General features: G+C 40.0%; 1 protein-coding gene across 1 annotated transcript; it reads right to left on the bottom strand.

Moving 5' to 3' along the window:
- Positions 1 to 1,010: 1,010 nt before the first annotated feature.
- slc51a (solute carrier family 51 alpha subunit) lies at positions 1,011 to 21,783 on the bottom strand. The gene is made up of 9 exons (XM_002934046.5): positions 21,663 to 21,783; positions 13,823 to 13,917; positions 12,532 to 12,686; positions 11,277 to 11,350; positions 10,032 to 10,190; positions 5,825 to 5,936; positions 5,273 to 5,419; positions 3,572 to 3,677; positions 1,011 to 1,890 (listed from the first exon to the last, which is right to left on the bottom strand). The coding sequence occupies exons 1-9, from the start codon at positions 21,695 to 21,697 to the stop codon at positions 1,775 to 1,777; spliced, it is 999 nt and encodes a 332-aa protein (XP_002934092.1). The 5' UTR covers positions 21,698 to 21,783; the 3' UTR covers positions 1,011 to 1,774.
- Positions 21,784 to 23,372: the final 1,589 nt, after the last annotated feature.

The following is a 23,372-nucleotide window of genomic DNA, read 5'->3' as shown; positions in this document are numbered from 1 at the left end:
AAAATAGCATTCTGATTAGGTGATGGTGAGCCATATCTACAAACTGGGTTCAAGGCATTTTTGGATAATATGGGGACCTCTTAAGCATATCTTTTAATTCTATACATTAAATCTCTGTACAATCAGTCTGACAGATTTAGGCTCAGTGTGATCAAGAATGCTCTTTAAATTTGCTAAGAATGTGTAATGTCCGCTCACAGCTTTGTGCCCAGCTTAGGGTATGAAGGAATGAAGGAAAAAGATGTAGGCTGTATGTTGGGAAGGAATATAATTCTACAACCAATTACAGGAGATAGACTCTTGTCAATGGCTGTTAAATGTAAGTGTACATTTACAAAATGTGGATTGGCGGGCTTAGCTTAAAGTATTTTATGGTTTTTGATATTTTTTTGAGCTAAACAAGGTAAACAGACAAGCTGAAGCTGCTCCATCTTTTGTCTTTGCAGGGTAGATAATTAGATTACCAGTGCACAGATACCCCTGCACGTCTGCCAACAAAACAAAAGATAGGGAGGGTGACTGTATACTGGCAATCTAATTAGCTACATCGCAAGGACCAAACATGGAGTAGCTTCAATTTTCCTGTCGCTCTGTTCAGGTCAAGAAATAACAAAAATACATAGATCTTAATTATTACAAGAAGTATATTCCATGCAAGCCCTATTCCCTGAACTAATGCTGAACAAGGGGTGCACTGCCCTTTTAAGTTATAGTAAACTTTTCACAGCGGTAGAGGTTTTTATTAGCTAGTTCCCTAGTACTGTCTGTATTAGCTAATAAACAAGGTTTTTGTTTTGTTTATTCTATAGCTGTGTTGGGGTAGGAATTGTTTCCTGTCCCCCTTGAGGTGGTATTTGCTTATGTAGTGTACACTGTAAACAAGTCAAGAAACCATCTTCATATTATTTATTACTTTTCTGTTCAGACCCCCCCAGTTGATATTCTGTCCTTTCAACTGCTGCCTGGCTATTAGTATCTGGGATCTTTACAACCAAGTAAGAAATAAAGTGTGGTTATATAATTATCATTCATTTTAATGGTGCCAGCAAGTTTCACAGCTCTTTACAATAATATAACAAACAGGGGTCTTACAATATATGAACAAACATGGGTTACAGAATGAAACAGTTGGTTTTCTATAAATTTGTACCATCTGGCAACCCACAGCAACCAGTTATGAAGCTAATTTACCAAACGAGCGCTCCATGTAAAGTCTAAATGTAAACACAAAATCACAATGTTTTTCCCAGAATTGCAGTCATTGACGGCACCCGCTATAGGTGTTAAAATTAGGGTGGGGTTCCTCCTTATTGCAATTGTGTGCAAATGGAATCACTTCCAGTGCAGAATAAGCATTATTGTGTGATTCACTTGACACAATGCCTCTGTAGGTGCCATGGGCTAAGAGAACCATGAAATTACCAGCAGCACAGAGCAGGTATTATTTCCAGGGTTTTCACTGTGTTTATTGTACCCTTTTACATTGTACACTGCATGCTATTGTGCACAGAGTATACTAAGTAAAGGCACTGATTACTATCACCCTCTTCAATAAATAGGGGCCAGTTGCAAATTATTTTAGAATACCACTGTCTAAATCTGTGATGAGATTTTATATCTTGGACTATTTTCATACACAGTACGAACTATCTGTTTATAAGCAGTGGAACCTGCCACAAGTTGTTGATATTAACACACTTAGCGGGCAGTTTGTTTGCAAAGAAATGACTTTCACATATAATGAGAATTATAATGGGACACTCTCCATATTTGATCACATGCGTTGTGATTTGAAGCTGAATCCTGCCTCTTCGTCTTTTATTCTGTATGCATTTCTGGCCACAATAGACAGGAGGAAAGTCTCCACTATGAGCAGATTGTTGTTCATTACTGTAAATAGAAAGATGCTGATAAGCGGATAATGCAAATATGAATGGAAAAATTGATCCACTGCCCTGAAACTCACACATATAGCAATTGAGCAGATCTCTATCCCTGGATGACAAAGCAGCTAAAAGGTGACCTATGATGGCAGCAGTGGCATGAAAGTGCTGCATAAGGCAATGCCAGGGTAACATGTGGAAAAGAAAAGCCTGGAGAGCGTTTCAGACAAATATCCGGAGCTCATAAATAGTATAGCAGCTCTTAAGGTCCTTAGAGGCATGTGCTTAGTTGCATGAACTGCACTGGAGCAATTTATTGAAATTTCACCTGAAACTAGCACAAAGGCAATTTCTCTAGCTGCAGAATTTTTGCTAGCCAGAAGGGAAGCAGAGCAAAGAAACTCTGTGTGTTTCAAACCCCTTCTGAAAAATGAGCCAGAGTAAAGTCAGAGTAAACAATGGTAGTTTCCTTATTGAGCCAGAAAATGCAAGTCCTGGACAGTGGAAGTCCCCAGACATTTGTTGAGAGATTTTCAAACCTTAGGAAACACCAATATATCTTGCATCCATGGAGACAAGAGAAATCATTGGCCAAACTACAAGTTAAAGTTGTAAAGACTGTCCACAGAGTGATTATGGGACTCAGTGTTGGACTGGCCCACCAGGATACCAGGAAAACTCCAGGTGGGCCCAGGTGTCAGTGGGCCCTCCTGCTCCTGCCCATTTGGCTTGTTTCATTATCATTCCCTATTTCTGAATGGGAAGACAGAGGGGAAGTAGATGGAAGAATAGATGCTAGCATGTAAATAAAAGAGACTGGGAGAATAAAGAGATTGATTGGAAGGAGGAAAAATAGTTTTGAGAGTGGGCCTATGATCTAAGGTTTTCTGGTGGGCCCCTGGGGTCCCAGTCCGACACTGATGGAACTGGTCCCTAAATTGCCTTATCCTTTGATTATCAGGAGAGACTTTACTAACAGGAATCAGAGCAACCTGTGGTAGCAATGACTACAAGGGCTCAATTACATACTGCACCTTTGCAAATACATTTTGTGTTTTTATTTTTTTGCTAAAAATAAAGCACACACTTTTGCTGAATTTCAGTTTGTATGCAGAGAATTGGTTTATCCGGCTTAAACACTTTAAAACAGAATTCGGTGAATCAATTTACTCCCCCCTAATCTTGTTACAATGTGATGGAATTCCATTGTGTCAAGTGGTGGATTCTGGAACTTGAAGCATCTCTAACTTCTATAGTGGGTGGTGCACAGATTCTCTGGGAAACAGAGAGACTTTACATCCCAAAAAACATCACATGACAATGGAACGAGGTGATGGAGGGGTTGCATTACACTGTTAGCCTAAGGGAAATGGGGAACTCACTACTAAATACTGGTTAAGCATTATGGTCTCCAGCTTCTCCCTTTCACTTTCAGTCTTACTCAATATACAGAGTTAGAACCACTGGAATGCAGCTAGTCTCACTTGTCACCAACTATAGCTATATGAACTGTCCCTACTCTGTATTTGTTCTGGGGTGTAATTTGATTTCCCTTACTCATCAGGGAAGTAAGGGCAAGGAAAAAAGTACATTTCCCATAATAACTATTTCCCCCTAAATTTGAATAGACCTCTGTTATTGATTCATTTTATGCTAAATGTTTCCCTTGGCCCATTGGTCCTACTTACGCTGAGATCTGGCTTTAGATGAATATGGAGGAAAACATGGTATCTGGCCTGCACCTGCCAGAATACTGAAGATAGAAGCTTGCAGGGTTGTCAGGATGAGCAAGATCTGTAATAAAAATAAGAAGATGTTAGAGATTGTGATCTGTATATAAACTGACTGGACTGAAGAAAAGTTAAAATAATCTAAAACAACAAAGGTGGCTAAATATATTTTTCATTGTGTAAAGCAGTTCTTTTCATCTAGTAATTTGCCAGTTGTCCAATAGAACCACGTTCACTTGTCCCGGTTTTATTACAATTCTGATATTTTATTGAGAATACCAAGCCTATGCCCTATGCCTTGGAAATCTGGATCATCGTCCCAAAAACTGCTTACTGAAGAGCCCAAAGTTTGTAGAATGTTGTAAATTCTTTACAGAATTTTGATTTCCTGCCATTTGGGGAGATTGCCCTTTCTGATAAAATAAACTTTACAATAGTTTTATTGAAGAGGCAAACTTCAGTGCATGATTAGGGATTAGGGTGTAAATACTGTGGGATTGTGGTTTACTAAGTATTTAAAAAGTTTAGGTCAGAATTGAGGTCATGTTCTTTGATGGATAAAGTGATACTTAAAGTAGATTTCTATAAGAAAGGATTATTGTTCATCTTTTTAAAGGTTTAAATTGCAATAATTGTTTCTGTCTTTGATTGTATCTCATATTTGCTAAGACTTTGAATCTGAACCAAATGCAAAAATGACCCTGACATTTATACTGCAATAAGCAGTCAATCAGAAGAACCTAAATATGCAGATAATGCTCTTTGTACAAATCAACCTGTTCCAGAAGTCTAATAAAGATTTATGAAACCAATAAATAATATGAAACCAATAAATAAATGTGCACATTACTTACACTACTTATCAATAGGCCATCATTTACTCTTTAGTTGGGGAAAGTTTCTGGCATCTGTATGTTACTGTACTTCATTATTGAAAGCAATATACAAGAATTACTTATATATCACCAGATATATCTTGAGAATCGGTTGTGCAATTTGACATATGTGCGTGCCTTATACAAGTATTTCTGCTTTATTGCAAGCACCATAAATTACACTCAGAAAGCCCCAAAACATTTCGATTTTGTATTCTTGGCTGCTGCTATGCTTTTGGATTTTTTTTTTTTTAATTTTTAAATTTTTATTGGGTTTTGTGTACAATCCAATCTTGCAGTAGAAATAAACAAGCATTAGTTCAATAGTAGTAGAGAGAGGCATATTAAATGTGATACAGGGTAGGTTGATAATGCTTTCTATTACAGATAGTACTTAAAACATATAGATATTGCTTTTGGATTTTTATGAAAGAATTTTGCAGTTCCTGATTGCTTTCAAACTAAACTGGGGTTGGTGGTACCAGCCTAATTAACAGTCTTTTGTTGTTCCCTTGAAAATATATGTACAGTATATATTTATTTAATATTGCACTGACCCTATTAACAATATGGGGTGCAGCCCCATGACTTTATAATTACGGTAATCTTGTTTGACCAAATAACTTTACTATCTTAGCACATTATTTCACCTTCTGTTTATTTGATTTCTCACAACATTGCTCCTGCATTTGTTTTGCTTTCATCATTTTTAAGCCAGTGGCAATTTTATAAGCTTTGATGGACAGAACTATGAAGACCTGGGAAAGATGAGTTTAAATCTTACCTGGAAAACTGCAAACTTGGCCCCAATGTTTTGGTCGTTGAGATGAATTTTGGCCTGGCGAAAAAGAATTCCTATGGGCCAAAGAGCAATAATCGTGGAGACCCCAATAATTGTGCCCATCCAGAGAGCAAGGCTCTGAGCTGAGATCTACAACATCATAGAACACATATTGCATCAGCCTTCTTTACCCTGCACAACAGTCAATGGGTTATCTGTTATTACATGTACCTAGTGGCCTATTAATCCCATACATACATACACCACAAATATTCACACTAGCAAACATAAGATATAGTAACACTATTTTGTTTGGTCATAATGTTATAATGTTCTTTATAAAAAAAAAGTGTGAATATAACTAGTCATAAGCCATGCATGTCTATATTACATTTACAGTCTTGTTTACAGACTTGTATATCAAGCGATTCCTGGATGTAGCCATCAATTTAAATCTTTATCTTTGGACATGTGACTTGTAGGTGAATATCAATCAACACACAAAAAATCCTCACACAGAGGTTTATTCTGTCTTTCAGGTAAAAGAAATCTTACATCGTCTGGGTTAAAGATTCCATCAGCCCAAAGAAACAAACCAATGAAACTGAATATGGGTTTCAGGAATGCCATCTGGATAACACCCAAGGTAAAGATGGTTACCTTCCGCCTGCAAAGGAAGCAAAATTACATTCAATGTGTTCACTTTTTTATGGGAACACTTCTTGGCAGCAAAACGTAACTACAGGATTAACCAGAAAGTAACTAAAGGCAATGTTTCAGCCAATCAATCTGCAGCTTTCTACACACTGAGGTTCCTGTTTAGTACTGGGTTGGGCTCATAAAATTCCTTGTAAACATTCAGTGAAATGTCCACAAAATAAATATGACAGAGGTGCCAAGATATATGTATGTGTAAGGCTGTAGTTATGTAGTTATATTATGTATAGGTGAGGATGCTGTGGGTTCTTGGCTCCATAAAACAAAATAACAGGGATCAGTGGCTACATTTAAATCACTAAGTGAAGGCCCTTATTACATGGAGTCAAATTGTCATTAGATGTATGAGAATGATATGGAGGTCTTTTACTATTTCCTCAGAAATACAAGAACTCTAGGGTATAGGAGTGTGTCCCTTTGTTTAATAAAAAGCACTTCTGCCTTGGGTCTGGCTGCATTAGGCATCTTATGCTGCATAAAAAGCCTGAGGTGCAGGCAAGTTCCTTCCTTACCGCCTGCCATAGGAGAGACAGTACAACAGACCATGGTTCTATATATACAGTCAGGGCCACCATTGGGGGGGGAGAGGGGGTACAATTGTGCCAGGCCCCTAAAAAAAGTTTCGCAAAAACTGCTTAGTAAACTTTATAACTTAAGTAACTTGTGTATCAAGCAAAAGACAATGCAGAGAAGCTTTGCAGGGACAAACTCCACTGATCACCAATGAAGTAAAAAAAACTTTAGGCAAATTTCACTGCCCCCAATGAACTGACTGACTTATTAGTACCTTAATTGTTAATTGTAACTATGTATATGAGCTACTGCTTTTAGAGTAAGGTCAGCTGTTTATATTGGAATCTATTTACTGAATTAGTGAATGACTAATTTTTGGGCCCCACAGCAACATCATTGGATCCCTACGGTTACACAATTTACGTAACTTATGAAAAAACGTATGTTACTTTCACATAATATTATGCAACTTACTTATAAATTGCACTGACCCCTTAAATTCAAATACTGACTTATTAGCCCATTAATTATTTTTACTATTTTTATGAACTACTACTCACAGCAAGATCATTGGGCCCCTAAGCTTACGCAGTGTACGTAACTTGTGCAAAAACTTACGTTACGTCCATATCAAGCAATGACAGCACAGAGTAGGGGAAGGTAGGTGGAAAGGGGTTAAACTTAGGGCAAATTCCACTGACCCCCTATAAACTCAATGACTTAGTAGCACATTAATCAATGGAACTCTTATATGAACTGCTTATTATAGAGTAACATCAGCTGTTTACTTTGCACACACAGTGGGCAGGGCCAAAATGTTGGTACACACTTGTGTTCATGGGGGCCCCATAAAAATAACTTGTGCGGGCCCAAGGCTTTTGATGGTGGCCCTGTATACAGGAAAATGAAGCCCCCAGTTTCAAGATGCTGTGTGCTTTTATTCTCCTCCAAGCTAAGCACAATGTTTGTTGCAGAGCACAAAAACATCAGATACACACATCCTTTTGGCTGGTTGTAATCTGCATGGTGTGTTTTACAGGTCTGTTGGGCAGATATTATGTGGCAAGTAGTCTCTGGTTAACTCTGCTCAACATAAGTCTTCTGTTAGTACTGCAATTTGTGATGGTGTGCAGGTACTTTTGGCAGGAAATAAATAGCGTGTGACTGTGGCTGTTTTATGAAATCTGTCTGGCATGAACGTTTATTTAATGTAATGCAATACAGGAACCAGTTGACCAAAAAAGCCACACTTAAGAGCTGGAGGAGTTTCTGAGAAAAAGAGGAGGAATGAGAAAAGGAAATGTAGTAGGAAAGAGAAAGAGGTGAAAAAAGGAAGGTGGATGGTGTCTTACTGGTCATGTAACGTCTTATAGCAGGCACTCTGTAACCGGCTATTGGTCAGCCTAAGCAAACACCTGACAATAAGTGCAAGTGAATATTGGCTATGTTAGTAGAAATGAATAGGGCTTTTAGGACTCACAAAGAACAAAAGAGGAGGAGCAGGCTGAGAAGCCTGATGTGACTCCCAGCTGGAGAAGTGGCCCCAATCAAAGCCTCAGATGGCCATAATGGAGCAAGGATTACAGGAAGTGTATTCTGTTCAGTATTCGGGTTGTATTGTATTTATGTATTTATATAGCACCACAAATGTATACAGAGCTTTACAAGGCACAAACACAACAGGTTTATAGTTTTTTTTTATAAATTTGACAATAAATACTTAAACATTTCAGTGTTAGAAGTCTCAGTACACGGTTAGGATGAGGTCTCTGCCCTGAAGAGCCTAAATTTGCTGTGATGGCCATAGGAGCCCAAGCTTTCTCTCCTGGAATGACCCTGCAGAGCAACTAAAGGTTCCAATTAAAAGTAGGAATTGTTACCAGTGAGAGGACCAGCCTTAAGCAACTGCCAGCAGGGAGTAACCTTGTATATGTCTAACTCTGCCTGAAATTGGTATACTAAAGTATGCACTAAAAATACCAACATTAATAACCTAGTCCTAAGCATCTGTAATTGCTGATTAAGGCCAGGCATATTTAATAGACTGTATCAACTAAGCTTAACTGATTCTATATACTTATTTACTTTTACCTATTTGGTTTAATTTTTTACCTTGCTAGGGCCATTCTGTGTATACACAGGACCCCTGAAATGGAATCGAGCAATGTACTAGGTTCCCTATGTCTTCCCACTATACTCAGAGGGTTCCTAGGTTTGCTTAAAGGTCAGAAAATAATCATGATAGGCAGGGCCGCCATCAGAAATCACGGGGCCCCTCACAAAAAAAAAATTCTGGGCCCCCCTCCCACAAATACAAAGGACTCACAGACATGAAACATTGGTAGCCAGCAGTGCCCCCCACAGTACATTGGTAGCCAGCAGTGTCCCCCCTAGTACATTGGTAGCCAGCAGTGTCCCCCCCTAGTACATTAGTAGCCAGCAGGCCCCCCCTAGTACATTGGTAGCCAGCAGGCCCCCCCTAGTCCATTGGTAGCCAGCAGTGTCCCCCCTAGTACATTAGTTGCCAGCAGGCCCCCCCTAGTACATTGGTAGCCAGCAGTGTCCCCCCCTAGTACATTAGTAGCCAGCAGGCCCCCCCTAGTACATTGGTAGCCAGCAGGCCCCCCCTAGTCCATTGGTAGCCAGCAGTGTCCCCCCTAGTACATTAGTAGCCAGCAGGCCCCCCCTAGTACATTAGTAGCCAGCAGGCCCCCCCTAGTACATTGGTAGCCAGCAGTGTCCCCCCCTAGTACATTAGTAGCCAGCAGGCCCCCCCTAGTACATTAGTAGCCAGCAGGCCCCCCCTAGTACATTAGTAGCCAGCAGGTCCCCCCTAGTACATTGGTAGCCAGCAGGGCCCCCCTAGTACATTGGTAGCCAGCAGGGCCCCCCTAGTACATTGGTAGCCAGCAGGGCCCCCCCTAATACATTGGTAGCCAGCAGGGCCCCCCCCAGTACATTGGTAGCCAGCAACCCCCCCTAGTACATTGGTAGCCAGCACAGCACAACCCTCCTTGTCTTGTGCGGCTCCTCCTCTGGCGGCTCCTCTGGCGGCGAGGTTCTTCGTTTCCTACAGCACTGCACTTCTGAGTGCCGAAAGACGCCAGGCCCTTTTATAAGGTTGCGCCCCGTGCGTACTGACGTGCATGTACGCACGGGGCGCGACCAATAGGATTACCGCTGACCACCAATGACAGGGGCCCGGAATAGATTAAAGGGGGCCCGAGCTAAGAAAACTGTAGCACCGCCGGGCCCCCTTTTAAAGTTAAAATCGTCCGGGCCCGGGACGACTGTACCCCCTGTGCCCCCCTGATGGCAGCCCTGATGATAGGACTATGGGAGGAAGCAAGCATAGCCAGTATCTTGTGCATATCAGTAAGAAAGGGATACACAAGTGTAATTAGCATATGTCAGTTTCATTGCAGGTGTGTTTTCTGTAAAATATTTTATAGTTATATTATGTAGTAGCAGGTCCTGTTTAGCAGTTGCAGTACGGTAAAATGTAATCACAAGAAACAAGACAAACTCTTACTTTGTGAGCTTAATGCGGGGCAGACAGGGGCAGCAGCAACAACAAGGCCCAGTGTTGATATTCACATCAGTGTTTTCCATTTTCTTGACTAGTGTATCCTTTCCTCCAAAACCTTCAATAATAACCGTCAGGATCAGGTAGAAACAGATGGCAAAATACCTAATAAAATTTCAGAAATGTTATATGCGACAGCAACTGGAATACTTTGGCCTTTGAGAACAAAGAAACAATGCTACATAATGACCCACACAGGGCACCTCATACAAAATCAATGACACCAATATTATTTTAAGCCAGCTCCCATGTATACTATAGTATAATGCAACAATTTTGTCAATAACTGTGATAATGGTTGTTGAAGTGTAGCACTTCATTCCAGCATTATGTCTTGCGAGTTACAAGTTTTGTGCAGCTCAACTGTATAATGTTTTGTAAACCTTGCACATTTTTTGGCACCAATGCAAATGACAGTCCTGGTGCTAGTCTTTAGTAAGCCATGCAAAACAGCTTACATGGCATGGATGCAACAATAATACATGTTATTATATTGAAGTATTGGACTGGCCCACAGGGATACCAGGAAAATTCCCGGTGAACCCAGGTGTCAGTGGGCCCTTCTGCTTCTAGCCATTTGGCCTTATTCATGGTCATAACTATTATTTTTATGTGGAAACAAAGCAACTAAATATATATAAAAATAGATTATAGTATATAATGATAAAAAAAACTAGGAAAATATAAAGGATAAAACTTTTTCTGGCAGGTGTTGTCTTTGGAGCTAGCATGGGTTATTTATTAAAGGGATACTGACACCATTTTCAGAAATTGCTCTGTCATATAATCTCAGAACTCAGTTTTACATTTTTGGAATAAGCAGTTTTTGGCAGTACAGTTGCACAAACTTCTAGGCCTGACTCACTAAGATGTAGCTGCTGGTTGCTGTCTGTATTCCCCTTTGCAAGTGCCCTGCAACCCAACTTCCTAAGCACTTCTTAGTAATTTGGGACAGGACATTAGGCAGAACAGCTGAAAATCGAGGAAAAAGAAAATAACATTCAACCTTGGCATCTAGTTGTATCTGTGCCACTGTCCAGGTGCACCTTTCACAAGACATATTTGGAAACCATAGTACCCATCATTAAAGTGACACTGTTTGGGGATGTATTTTAAAAGGTTTTAAAACTGCTACTAAACTAAATACTTTATCATAGAATGTCATCCTGATTTATTGTAGCTGGTACTCACGTGCCTATGGCAATATCCACAAACATAGAAGCACGAGGGATCCACAGGCCGAAACAGCTGAATATAGCGATTATCTGAAAGAGTGGGTGATAGTCAGTCTTATAGATCAGTGCTGTCCAACTGGCGGCCCCCCTCTGTTTGGCCCCCCACCTGTCTGGCTGCTTTGATGGCTTACTCTTGTGCAAGCTTTAAATGGTATCAGTACTGTGATTAACTGCCCCCCTGCATGGTTCTCACCTCAGATTCAGGCTGTAAACCCTCTGTATTGTTTAAACATGTAATCCCTGTGTTGTTCACACCTTTTAATTCCTGCATTGTTCACCCCCTGCAGTGTTCACACCTCAGGCTCAGGCTGTAATCACCCCCATTGTTCCCCTGTTCACACCTCAGACCTCAGAAACCCACAAATAAACCCTGCACACAGGGTAGGGCAGGCAGAGTATGGCACACACAGGCAGGGTAGGGCAGGCAGAGTATGGCACACAGGCAGGGTAGGGAAGGCAGAGTATGGCACACACAGGCAGGATAGGGCAGGCAGAGTTTGGCACACACAGGCAGGGTAGGGAAGGCAGAGTATGGCACACACAGGCAGGGTGAGGAAGGCAGAGTATGGCACACACAGGCAGGGTAGGGAAGGCAGAGTATGGCACACACAGACAGGGTAGGGAAGGCAGAGTATAGCACACACAGACAGGGTAGGGAAGGCAGAGTATGGCACACACAGGCAGGGTAGGGAAGGCAGAGTATGGCCCACACAGGCAGGGTAGGGAAGGCAGAGTATGGCACACAGAGGCAGGGTAGGGAAGGCAGAGTATGGCAGGTATTTGCTGTACTACAACCATTAATATGGGTATGGTCATGTGATAACACAGGTGTGGTTTCAAGTGGGTGCGGTTTCAAAAAGGGGAGTGGTCAAAACTGGCTTCCATTATCGGCCCTCTACCACGTAGGTCGGAAAAATTCCGGCCCTCGGTACCACAGAAGTTGGACAGCACTGTTATAGATGAACCAGGCTTAACTGTTGCACATGGAACAATAATACACATTGTTTTGCCACTGAAGTTAATTGCGTGCTGTGTCCTCTAGAGGCATAACATATATAACAGTAAGTGGAGAAACCTAGGCAAGAAATGTCAACCAAAGGTAGTTTTGGTATAAAGAGAATGAATAATATGTGAGCTTCTTGTAAGACAAAGAAGGAACATTTACAAATCTTGATTGACATTTGCCAGTCGCAGATGTATTGCCCTCTTACCGTGGGTGATGCACTGCTCCACAGAAGGGTTTTCCTCTTGACCGGGCAGAGCACTTTCTTTCTGAGGTAGAAAGCTTCTTCCAAGTATAGGATCAATGATATTATGACAAGTATGGTCAGGATTCCAAAAGTGCAGAGGTGCAGTGTGTCCAGTTCTGAAAAATTGAACACATGTTAAGGCACAGAAACAAATACAAATGGGATTTGTTTTTCAGAATGCACCTGGGCTTTGCCACATAATGGGTCTTTTTATTATTCAAATTAAACTGAAAATCATTAACAACTATGTTCTTTAGTGTGCGTGCGCATAATGAGCGAGTTGTTCACACACATGTGAATAATGAGCGAGTTGTTGCACTTATGTGCATGGGAGTGTCACAACATGGCTGCCTGCACCGAGAGCTCCCACCCAGTGTGGGCAGCCTAGGGCTGCAGGGGGCTTTTTTTTTCAAAAAAAGCTATTGTTTCCCTAACCAGAGCTTGTGTTGTGATTAGTTGTGATTATGGCTTCCAGGGGGCCACAGTGGGGTCATACAGGCTACTGGTTTTATTGTTTGGTATAGGGACCAAGGAGCAAGCTGGCTGGGAAACAGGAATTGAGGCAGGAGTTAACGACTAAAGTAGCTTTTAATAAGCAGAACCAACAAAAAAGCAAGAACAGACATAGGAAAGTTTAGGTAGGGAGAATGACCAAAGTTCAGCACTGCAAAGGTTAATGAACACAATGTCCAGAAGCAATAGCAGGGCAAAGCTGACAGGGTTTAATCAAGGTAAAGCAGAATGAGAATTGCCTCTGCTAAAATACATGTAGAGACAATTAGTAGTGTGTCTTCACCCTAAGAACATTGACGTCACACCCAGCATGTATACCAGTTCGGTGCTGGTGAATGTTTGTACACTATGGGGTGCACATTAAAAATTCCCAACCAGTGGTGTTTATAAATTCCAGAGCTGGCACATTGCCCTTCGCATAGGGTGTCAACACATCGGCAGGGTTACCTTCCTTGCTATTTTCACACTCCACTAAAATGTTGCCTATTTATACCCAATACCTCAGTGAAATTAAATTTGAAATAATTTATCGCAAACACTAAACTACGTGTTTATACAAATTCAGCAAGATTGTTAGAAACAAAGACATATATGAATCCAGCATCTCTTCCTATGCAATATATAAGACATTTTTCACTACTAATGACCATGTTTTCCATAGTCCACAATGTTTTTGCCTACATGAACTTCAACTCATTGTATTCTAGTTGTCACCAACTGAATGTATTATAACACGTACGCTGCGGCAGCTGAGAAGCGGCAGGAGGTTTGGAGAAGCAAGCTTTTGGAACACTGTAATTGGCAATCAGAAAGTCCACTAGCTGTCGTGGGATTCTGCAAGACAAAGAAGGGAAAACATCAATGCCTTTTTTAGGAGAAAGCCATAATGTGCCAGCAAATGCAGATTACAGAACTGCCATTAATTAATGTAGGTGCCTTCAGTTATTAATATACAGTATATACACACCCATATAGTAGAAATATAAAAGCCAGTACTATACAAGTAAGTATAAGATAAAATGGGGAAGGTTCTCCTACAAATAACCTTTAGTAGGATGTGATGGTACTTTGAAAAATGTATATATTATATATATATATATTTTATATATATATTATGTTATGTTTTATAAATTGCCTTTCACTACAACCTAAGAATTAAAATGCTATTGGTTGCAGCAGTATGTCATGGAAACCTATTCTTGGTTGCTTGGGTAAGTGGGACAAGAAATGCCAAACAATGGTGGCAACTAGGGGTGGCAGAAGAGGCACAGGCCTAGGGTGCAACAGTAAAGGTGGAGCAAGGCATATGCCTTTTTTTGTCTGCCTAGCCCTACTTCAGCTTTTTGTAACTTTGGCTATCCAGCAGGGTATTATTTCATATACTAAGGGGCACATTTACTAACCCACGAACGGGCCGAATGCGTCCGATTGCGTTTTTTTCGTAATGATCGGTATTTTGCGATTTTTTCGGAAAATTATCGCGACTTTTTCGTTACTAATACGATTTGTGCGAAAAACGCAAGTTTTTCGTAGCCATTCCGAAAGTTGCGCAAAATCTGGCGATTTTTCGTAGCATTAAAACTTGCACAAAAAGTTGCAATTTTTCCGTAGCGTTAAAACTTGCGCGAAACATCGCACCTTTTAAGTTTTAACGCTACGAAAAAATCGCCAGATTTTGCGCAATTTTCGGAATGGCTACGAAAAACTCGCGTTTTTTCGCGCAAATCGTATTGGTAACGAAAAAGTCGCGACAATTTCCGAAAAGTCGTAAAGATGCCGAAAAAAATCGCAAAAAATACGAAAAAGTCGCAAAATGTTCGTTTTCAAAACGGAATTTTTCCAATTCGGTTCAGATTCGTGTCTTAGAAAAGGGGTCCCTAAGGCTCATTTACTAAAAGGCCATAAAGGATAAGTAAATGTTTAAAATAATTTACAATTTACATTTTTTTTTCATTTCAAGTCTATTTAAGTTTATAATTACTACCAATATAATTAATTTTATAACAACAGCGCCACCTGGTCAGTTTCTACAACTATACTGTCAGGGAAATTTACCTTTAGAAGGAAAACAGAGAAGTGTTCTGATGTTGCTAAGCTCAGCAAAGAAATCAGAAGTCTCAGATGCCCTTTCACATTTCCTTCCCAAGCAGAGCAACATCAGAACACTTCTGTTTTCCTTCTGAAGGTTTTGCTACAAAATAAATTACATTGGCAGTTAATAAAAACTTAAATAGCTCTGAAACTGAAAAAGAATAATTAATGTAAAGTGCAAAAAAAAAGCTCCCTGGGCAATTGTACATTACATTTTTGAAGGTGTACTAATTCTTTAAATACATTCCATTGTTGTAAGCAAAAAGCTTTGATGTATTTAGTGCAGTTAAAATTAAGGTCTCGCAGTCATGGTATATGCACTTACATGGTACATGGTTTATAAAATAGTACATTTATGCCAATTGATAACAAAACTTACTGTATTTTTAGAATATATTTCTATTACAGAACTAAAATATGAATTAGTAAAAAGACAACTTAAAGATAAACAGCCAATAATAAATAATGGACAATGTCAATACTCCAGTTCCAGTTTGGTATGCCCTGTGTTAATGTCCCATGAAACTAACCAAACCCAGGAGTGCAAGGTGTGAAAAGTCTGGGGGATTTCCCACAAAACACCACACCAGGAGACCCTTATAATTTTCATTTAGAAAAGGAGGTGCATTGATTTAGTGCACCAAGTGTAGAATAGCAATACAGCATTCAGAAGCTTCAGACAAATTGTCTGCCCCACACATGGGCGTCCGCAGAAAATTTTCCAAGGGGGGGCAAGTAAGCTAGTATCATCCTACAACAGACAAATATATATATATATATATATATATATATATATATATATATATATATATATATATATATAAATATATATATTTTTTTTGCAGGATGATACTAGGGGAGGCTAAAGATGGCCCATACACAGACTGACCTACAGCTAATGTGACACTTAGTGGATTCGCTGCTGGCGTAAAAAGTTAACCTCCCAACTACCTCTTGCCGTTCCCACTGACTCCCAGGGATACTGTACAAAAGTGCGGGGGGGGGCTTTTTTGTTTTTACCCTAAAATGTTTAGTATGTTAAAGTATTTATACGCGCATTTCTGTGAGGGGATCTGCAAACATTTGTGTTTGTGATCAGGGCTAGTTCGCATTCAAATTCACTTTTATTTTTAATGGTTTTTCAGTTATTTAGCTTTTTGTTCAGCAGCTCTCCATTTGGTATTTCAGCAGCTATCTGGTTGCTAGGGTCTTATTTACCCTAGCAACCAGGTAGTGGTTTAAACAAGAGATGGGAATATGAATAGTTAAGGGGCCTACTTGGAAAAATAAGTAATACAAAATTATAATAATAATAAAATTGTAGCCTCACAGAGCAATATTTTTGGCCCCCATTTGAAATCTGTATAGAGGCAGAACAGAGGCCTGTGTATAGTACCTGGGTATAGTACCTGTGTATAGTGCCTGTGTATAGTACCTGGGTATAGTACCTGGGTATAGTACCTGTGTATAGTGCCTGTGTATAGTACCTGGGTATAGTACCTGGGTATAGTACCTGTGTATAGTGCCTGTGTATAGTACCTGGGTATAGTACCTGTTTATAGTGCCTGTGTATAGTACCTGGGTATAGTACCTGTGTATAGTACCTGTGTATAGTACCTGGGTATAGTGCCTGTTTATAGTGCCTGCGTATAGTGCCTGGGTATAGTGCCTGGGTATAGTACCTGGGTATAGTACCTGTGTATAGTGCCTGTGTATAGTGCCTGGGTATAGTGCCTGCGTATAGTGCCTGCGTATAGTGCCTGCGTATAGTGCCTGGGTATAGTGCCTGGGTATAGTGCCTGTGTATAGTACCTGTGTATAGTACCTGTGTATAGTGCCTGTGGGATGAAATCTGCAGCAAAAGTTGAGAGTTGGTTCTCAGGTAAAGTTACAGCTGCAGATTCTTCTTTTCAGTCTTCATTTGTTTCCAGTTTGCAAAATCTCCCGATCCCTGTTTGCATCTGTGCTCTGATTGGTCAATTTTACTGTCTGTCAAGGAAGCTGTGCTCTGATTGGAGAATCCACAAGAAGAAAGATCCAATCGGAGCACAGCAAAAACGGGCTTGAGGAGACAGTGCAGAAAGTAAGGTTTTTTTTGCTACTTTTCCAGGGGGGGGCAAGTGCCCCCTCTTGCCCCCTTCTGTGGACGCCCATGGCCCCACACCCTATTACATGTGTCTTATTCACTTATAACATGTTATGATCACATACAATTCATTTTGTTATCTAGTTGGTGGCTACATCCTATTATGTTTCACAGAAACGTCAATTTATTGGATTCAACTACAAAGCGTCACTTGTTGTATAGCAAAATACATAAGACAAAGGGCCTGAACCGCTACCTTCCTTTAAGCTAAATGTCCTTAATGCTAAATAACCTGGATTTTAGGGGGTTTCTAATTCAGTTTGAGAGTTAAATTCAGTTTGAGAGTGCATGTACATTTCCAGGATCCTATTTGCAATATGACCATTGTGTAACTGACAAGGGTATTGTGTTACTTCCTACTGTAGCTGGATTGGAATTTATTATTCATTCAAATAAATGTTTGCTTTGTTGGCTCAGTAGAAATTAATTAAGCCAGACAAACAATATTGTTTGTATTTGTAACACAGTTTGACGCAACTTTTCCTTGTAACACAGGTCAAAGATTGACACCTGTGCTGCCACCTTCCCCCAGTACATTGTTTCAGGAGAGCTTCAGTTAGAGCAGGGCTTCCAACCAGTGGCTCAGGAGAACAGGATGTTCACTAACCCCTTGGATGTTGCTCCCAGTGGACGTAAAGCAGGTGTTTATTTGTGAATTCCTGACTTGGAGGCAAGTTTTGGTTGCAGAAAGATCATGTGTACTGCCAAACAGAGTCTCTTGTAGGCTTTTAGTCTTCATAGGGACTGCTAAATAACCAATCACAGCCCTTATTCAGTAGAGTACCCCCAGGCACACATGCTTGTGTTAGAGCCAATTCCCCTACACTCAGGCTAAACCTCTCCAACAAATCAATCCATAGCTCGGAGCACCAGCCAGTGAGGTTAAAAGTAAAAAAGTCTTTATTTTTATAATAAAAACATCAAGGAAACACAGAAAGCTTTACCCCAAATAGTCACCCACTTGGCTTAATGCGTTTTGTGGCCCTTAGCCACTTCCTCAGAAGCTGGGTGTTTACTCTCCCATAAGTTTAAAGATCCTCCCATAAAAAACAATTAACTCTTGCCACTAACCGTCTCAGTCTTTCTCCATGCAAGGTACAATTAAACCTCTCCAAAAGCAAGGGAGATAGTTTAATGTGTTATAAAAATTGAAAAGGGGGACCTACAGACCCAAATCAAACCCAAACATATTCCAACATGTCCCCTGTCCGCTAAAACTCCACCAACTTTTTAGAAGACCATAGGGTTGATTCACTAAAGTGTGTTAAAACGTGCACTATTTATAGCATGTGTTAAAAATTTTATTGCGTCTAATTTTTCACGTCTTAACACACGATTCACTAAAAGTATATTTGCGTTAATTTAGACGCAATGCTGCATGCGTTATTTAAATCGCAAAAATATTTTCGTGCGGAATTTGGCGCAACACGCGCTAATTTACGAGTGCGCACTACTTGTCATGTGCGCTAATTAACACATGAGCGATACTTTTCGCGCACACACCATATTAGCCATACACACCATTACGTTCTGAAAACTACTTTTTTTTCAAATGACCATTTCCCTGCAAACTGGCGGCTGCATCACTCTAGGGCCAACACAGACTTGAATAAATCACACTGCAAAGTCCATGTTGTGTTGCCAAAAGCTCATGAACTGTTTTTTCTATAATTACCACCTGCTTCAAGTAGATGTTAATTTTCGCATAGAGTAATGCAATATTTAGCGCATTTAAGTGTTTGTGAATCATACGTTAGTATTATTTCTGCACGCTAATTAAGGCAATGCGGTAAAATTAACACATGCGGTTGCGCGCTAATTAACGCATGTGCTATTCGACTTAACACATGCGATAATACTATAGCATTTTTTTCCGCGTCTATTTTAACGCAAAAAAGCATGAATTGAAAGCAATTTTCGCCCATTGCAGTAGGCATATTTTCTTTTTAGCTTGTGCTCCTCACTTTTAAATATTGCTATAGATTCTCAGCTGGATATAGATCAAGGCTTTGACTTGTTCTTGAGCCAGTTCATTGTTACTGTGGCCTTGTAATGGTCCTTTTGCTGATGCACTCCTCTTTCTGATGGGATTTTAAACCTGCCCAATCAACAAATTTTAGTCCAGATGTCAGGCTGGCAGGCTGTCTGAGGGCCACATACAGGGGCTGATAAGCTGGCAACTTTGTCTCAACTTTACCTGGATAACAAGGAGATAATCTGCCCTAAACAATGGGACAAAACTACTTCCAGCCAGTGTGCAAACCTTCTATATACTTAACCAAAATTATTAAAATGCATGGGCTGAATACTTTTACAAACAACTAGGGCTGGGGGACCAAAGAGGCAATGACATAAAAGGGGTGCATCTATGATGTAGAGCGGGGTGGGGCTATGACGTGCGACGGCCAGAAGGCAGGATATGGAGCAATCAGGGAAGAAAAAAGGGTACATTTGGGGTGGATTGGGAGCAGGTCAAATGCTTATCTTCAGGGCATTACAAGTGTAAATTTGTAATACCGGCCCCGGCCTTGGCCAGCTAGGCTGATACAATACTGGCCAGGTGTCAATACTACAAACAGCGTAGTTCAGGCTTTTTTACCTTATGTTTTTTTGTTTATAGTTTTTAAGCATCAGGCTCAGCATGACGATACTAACACTGGAATTATAGCGGAAATGTTGCAAACTGAGTATAAAAACATGTCGATTTGCGTCTGAAAATTGCACTTACCACACAGTGCCTTCGTAGTTAAACCTTTAAATCTGAGTTTCAAGGCTTTGAAATAAAATATCACAAAGCAAAAAATTTCAGCTTAGAATTTGTAATTCAGTTAATGAAGAGATCTTTTCAAGGTTTAAATACATTGCATTGAAATAGTATTCAGATCATTGGGCGCATTACTGTATTACAAATCATACACTAACATTTTGTGTTTGGTGCTGTTTTTATTTTACTGAAACTTTCATTTTAACTGAAAATTTATTTTTAAATAATCAATCTTGTAAATTAAAAAAGTAAAAAAGGCTGTAAAAATACTAAAAATAATAGCAGCTTTAAGCTTTTGAAGTAAGCATGTACCAGTATTGTTTACTGGAAGCATTTTGGCCCCTTCTTCCTGGCAGATTTGTTCCAGATTTTCAGGTTAATTGGATGCCACAGATTTTGATTTGGACTGATATAAACATTTTTACTGGGTCATTAAGGAACATGCACTTTTTGTCTAGAGCTATATCAGTCCTAGAATCATTGTTTAATTGAAATATGAACTTTGGTTAGGTCAGGTTATTTTGCAACATTTCACTGTAGAGTATTTTACACCATATATCATATTATTTGTTTTTCCAATATGGCCAGACCCTGCTGGTAAATGAAAAGTCCCACAACACAATTCTACCACCATTATACATCACTGTAGACATGAGCCAACCATATCAAGGGCTCTGGGTAACATAACACAAAGCACAGTGTGCCTACTGATGCAAGGGAACCCTGGAGCTACCGCCTCTAAAGATGCAGCACACTTGTGTAGAAAGAATATACAAAAGAAATATACAGAGAAACTGAATCCATTCACATCAAAGTGCAAGTGCAACTGTCCCTTGGCCTCTTGTGACCACAATTACACTAGAATTTGGGTACAACTCAGCATTGTTAGTAAAAAAAAATGGCGATTTTTTAAAAATGTGCACTTTACACACTGTGTCAGCACTCCTAAATAAGCCCTCATTTGTTTACTAGACTCTGAAAACCATTCAGCTAGATATTACTGTATTGCAAATCATTATTATATGTTTCTAACTAACATGGCATGTAGATGAAATGCTTGTGAGACAATCTCTTTAAAAACAGACCCCTATAAGGCATTTCCTGCATGGCTGGTTAGCTGACTGGCATGCCATGTGGTTCTGCCAAAACAAACAGTAGTCTGTCAATTAATGTCTTCTTTTATCTTATATACTGACTACTTTTTATTTCTTTTTTTGTTTTTGCTTGAATAATTGGTTTTTCCATTCTGCGCCTCTCAAATCTGGTATGCAAACTGTAATCTGGTTGCTAAGGTTAGTGATCCCATCAGCCAGAAGAATATAGACTGTGAAGCCTCTCCTATTTATAAGCAAGTCAGTCATTCAAGCCACAACAACTGAATTTTTCTTAGCATACCACATTCTGGAACACACTGAATGTTCATTTATTAAGGTGAATTTATATGTTTGGTAAATGAAGTCACGTGGTCATTAGGATTTGTAAAGTTATGTTAAATTCCATTAAAACAATGATATTGCTAACTTTTAATCCTCATTAATGTATGTTCTCTCTCCTGGCTTGGCTGCTGAATAACTGTACCTGGGGTCTGGGTGAAACTCCTCCATGGATGCCATGTTGCTGAAAAGTTTCAGTTGGCTTTGATCCTGTGGCTTCTGCAGCTGCGATAAGTTCTGTTCTAGGGATGACAGTGCCTCCAGGGCCTATGCATCATCTGTTTACTTGATCCAGCCATGGCTGTGAGTTCATTGATCTTCCTGAACAAACACACTCTCCAATTTCTTTCGTTCAAATTTGAATATCCTACTATAACAGAGGGTTTTCAGAGCAATGCTTGTACCTGCAATTGTGGTCAGCATCCAGACTTCAGACACCACAATATTTAGAGATACTCTTAAGGAATGAAATTACAACATTTTGGGATACTGAGCTTTCAGTTCTGTTATGCCCAAAACACAAGATGGATCAGAGATGCAGAAGGGGAAAAGTAGGACCCATATGGCTCATATGTAGCCCAGGACCCCCCTATTCTGCAAATGGAGGGCCCCTTTCAATTGCTAAACTCACCACCTAATTAGGCCCTGCTGTATTCTTGCAGTCTAACATTGGAATAATTGCTTAGATTGTAAAGCTCTACAGTGCAGGGACCACCAAGTTATAACTTATATTTCCACTCAGGGCTTGATAAATAAAAGTTAATTCCAAAGCTTCTAGCCACCTTTACATTTACCAAGGCCATACTAAAAATGAAGTCATTGCACCCTATGTATAAGTAGAGAAGCAGAGGATACAACTCACTAGTGCTGTATATATCAGTTGACCTGTCAAGTCAACAGGAAGAAGAAATGAATCATATAATAATCTTTATAAACACTGCTTTCATGTGCAATAGGCTCTAATCACTGATAATCTGGAACCATCTAAGTAAAATATACATAAAGGGTTGTTTATACAAGTACAGTTTGCAAAGTGCAGTTTTGGCTCCAATTGCCATGTTATTATCCAGAGTGTAGTATTTTTTCCCACAATTCCAACATAATTGTATTCAGCATGTCACAGTTGCACCCAAAATCAAATCTGCACCTAATTCCACTGTGTCCACAGTTCTTATTAAAGCTGGCCAGTGGGGAAGGTGAAGGTGACTGTAGTTTAAGTTCCCATTTCAGCACAATTTGGAACAGAAGGCAAAATGGGTGCATCAGTGCTGAGCACAAATATGCAGAAGTTCAAGGGCTGCTTTAGATGCAAATACCTCTAATGAATGCTGTCAATTCATGCCAAAACAGGATCCAATAGGCAAGATAAGAACTAAGCAAGGTGAGGGATGTAGCACAGGGTATTGCTTTTAGCAATGTAGGGGCTCAGACTGAGAAGGGAGTTGATCCTTTGTAGTCCATTAGCTGTAAATGTAGAAGGTTGCATTGAGGGTAAGTGCTATATTCCATTCTGCTGTCACCTTTTGCTGCAGAGCTTCTAAACTTGATTCACCACTGTATTTGCCCAGTCTGTTTTTGAAATGTGTTACTATTTAAGAGCCATTCAAGTCATTCTCCCCGACACTGGTAATATGCAGTGTCCAGTACAATGTTATTTTAGAGCTGCAGACTGTGGGGCCAGCATCAAGTCTGTATTAATGAATTCTACTGTACAGCGCTGCGTACATAAGTAGCGCTTTATAAATAAAGATATACATACATACATACATAGATTGGGTGACATTTGGGAGCATGTTTGCTTAATTTAAGGTTATATTTAAGGCCCCCATACACGGGCCGATAGAAGCTGCCGATA

The sequence above is a fragment of the Xenopus tropicalis genome, chromosome 5, assembly GCF_000004195.4.
Source record: "Xenopus tropicalis strain Nigerian chromosome 5, UCB_Xtro_10.0, whole genome shotgun sequence".
Lineage (NCBI taxonomy): Eukaryota > Metazoa > Chordata > Amphibia > Anura > Pipidae > Xenopus > Xenopus tropicalis.
Note: the sequence above shows the minus strand (reverse complement) of the source record. Positions and strands in the feature narration are given on the sequence as shown.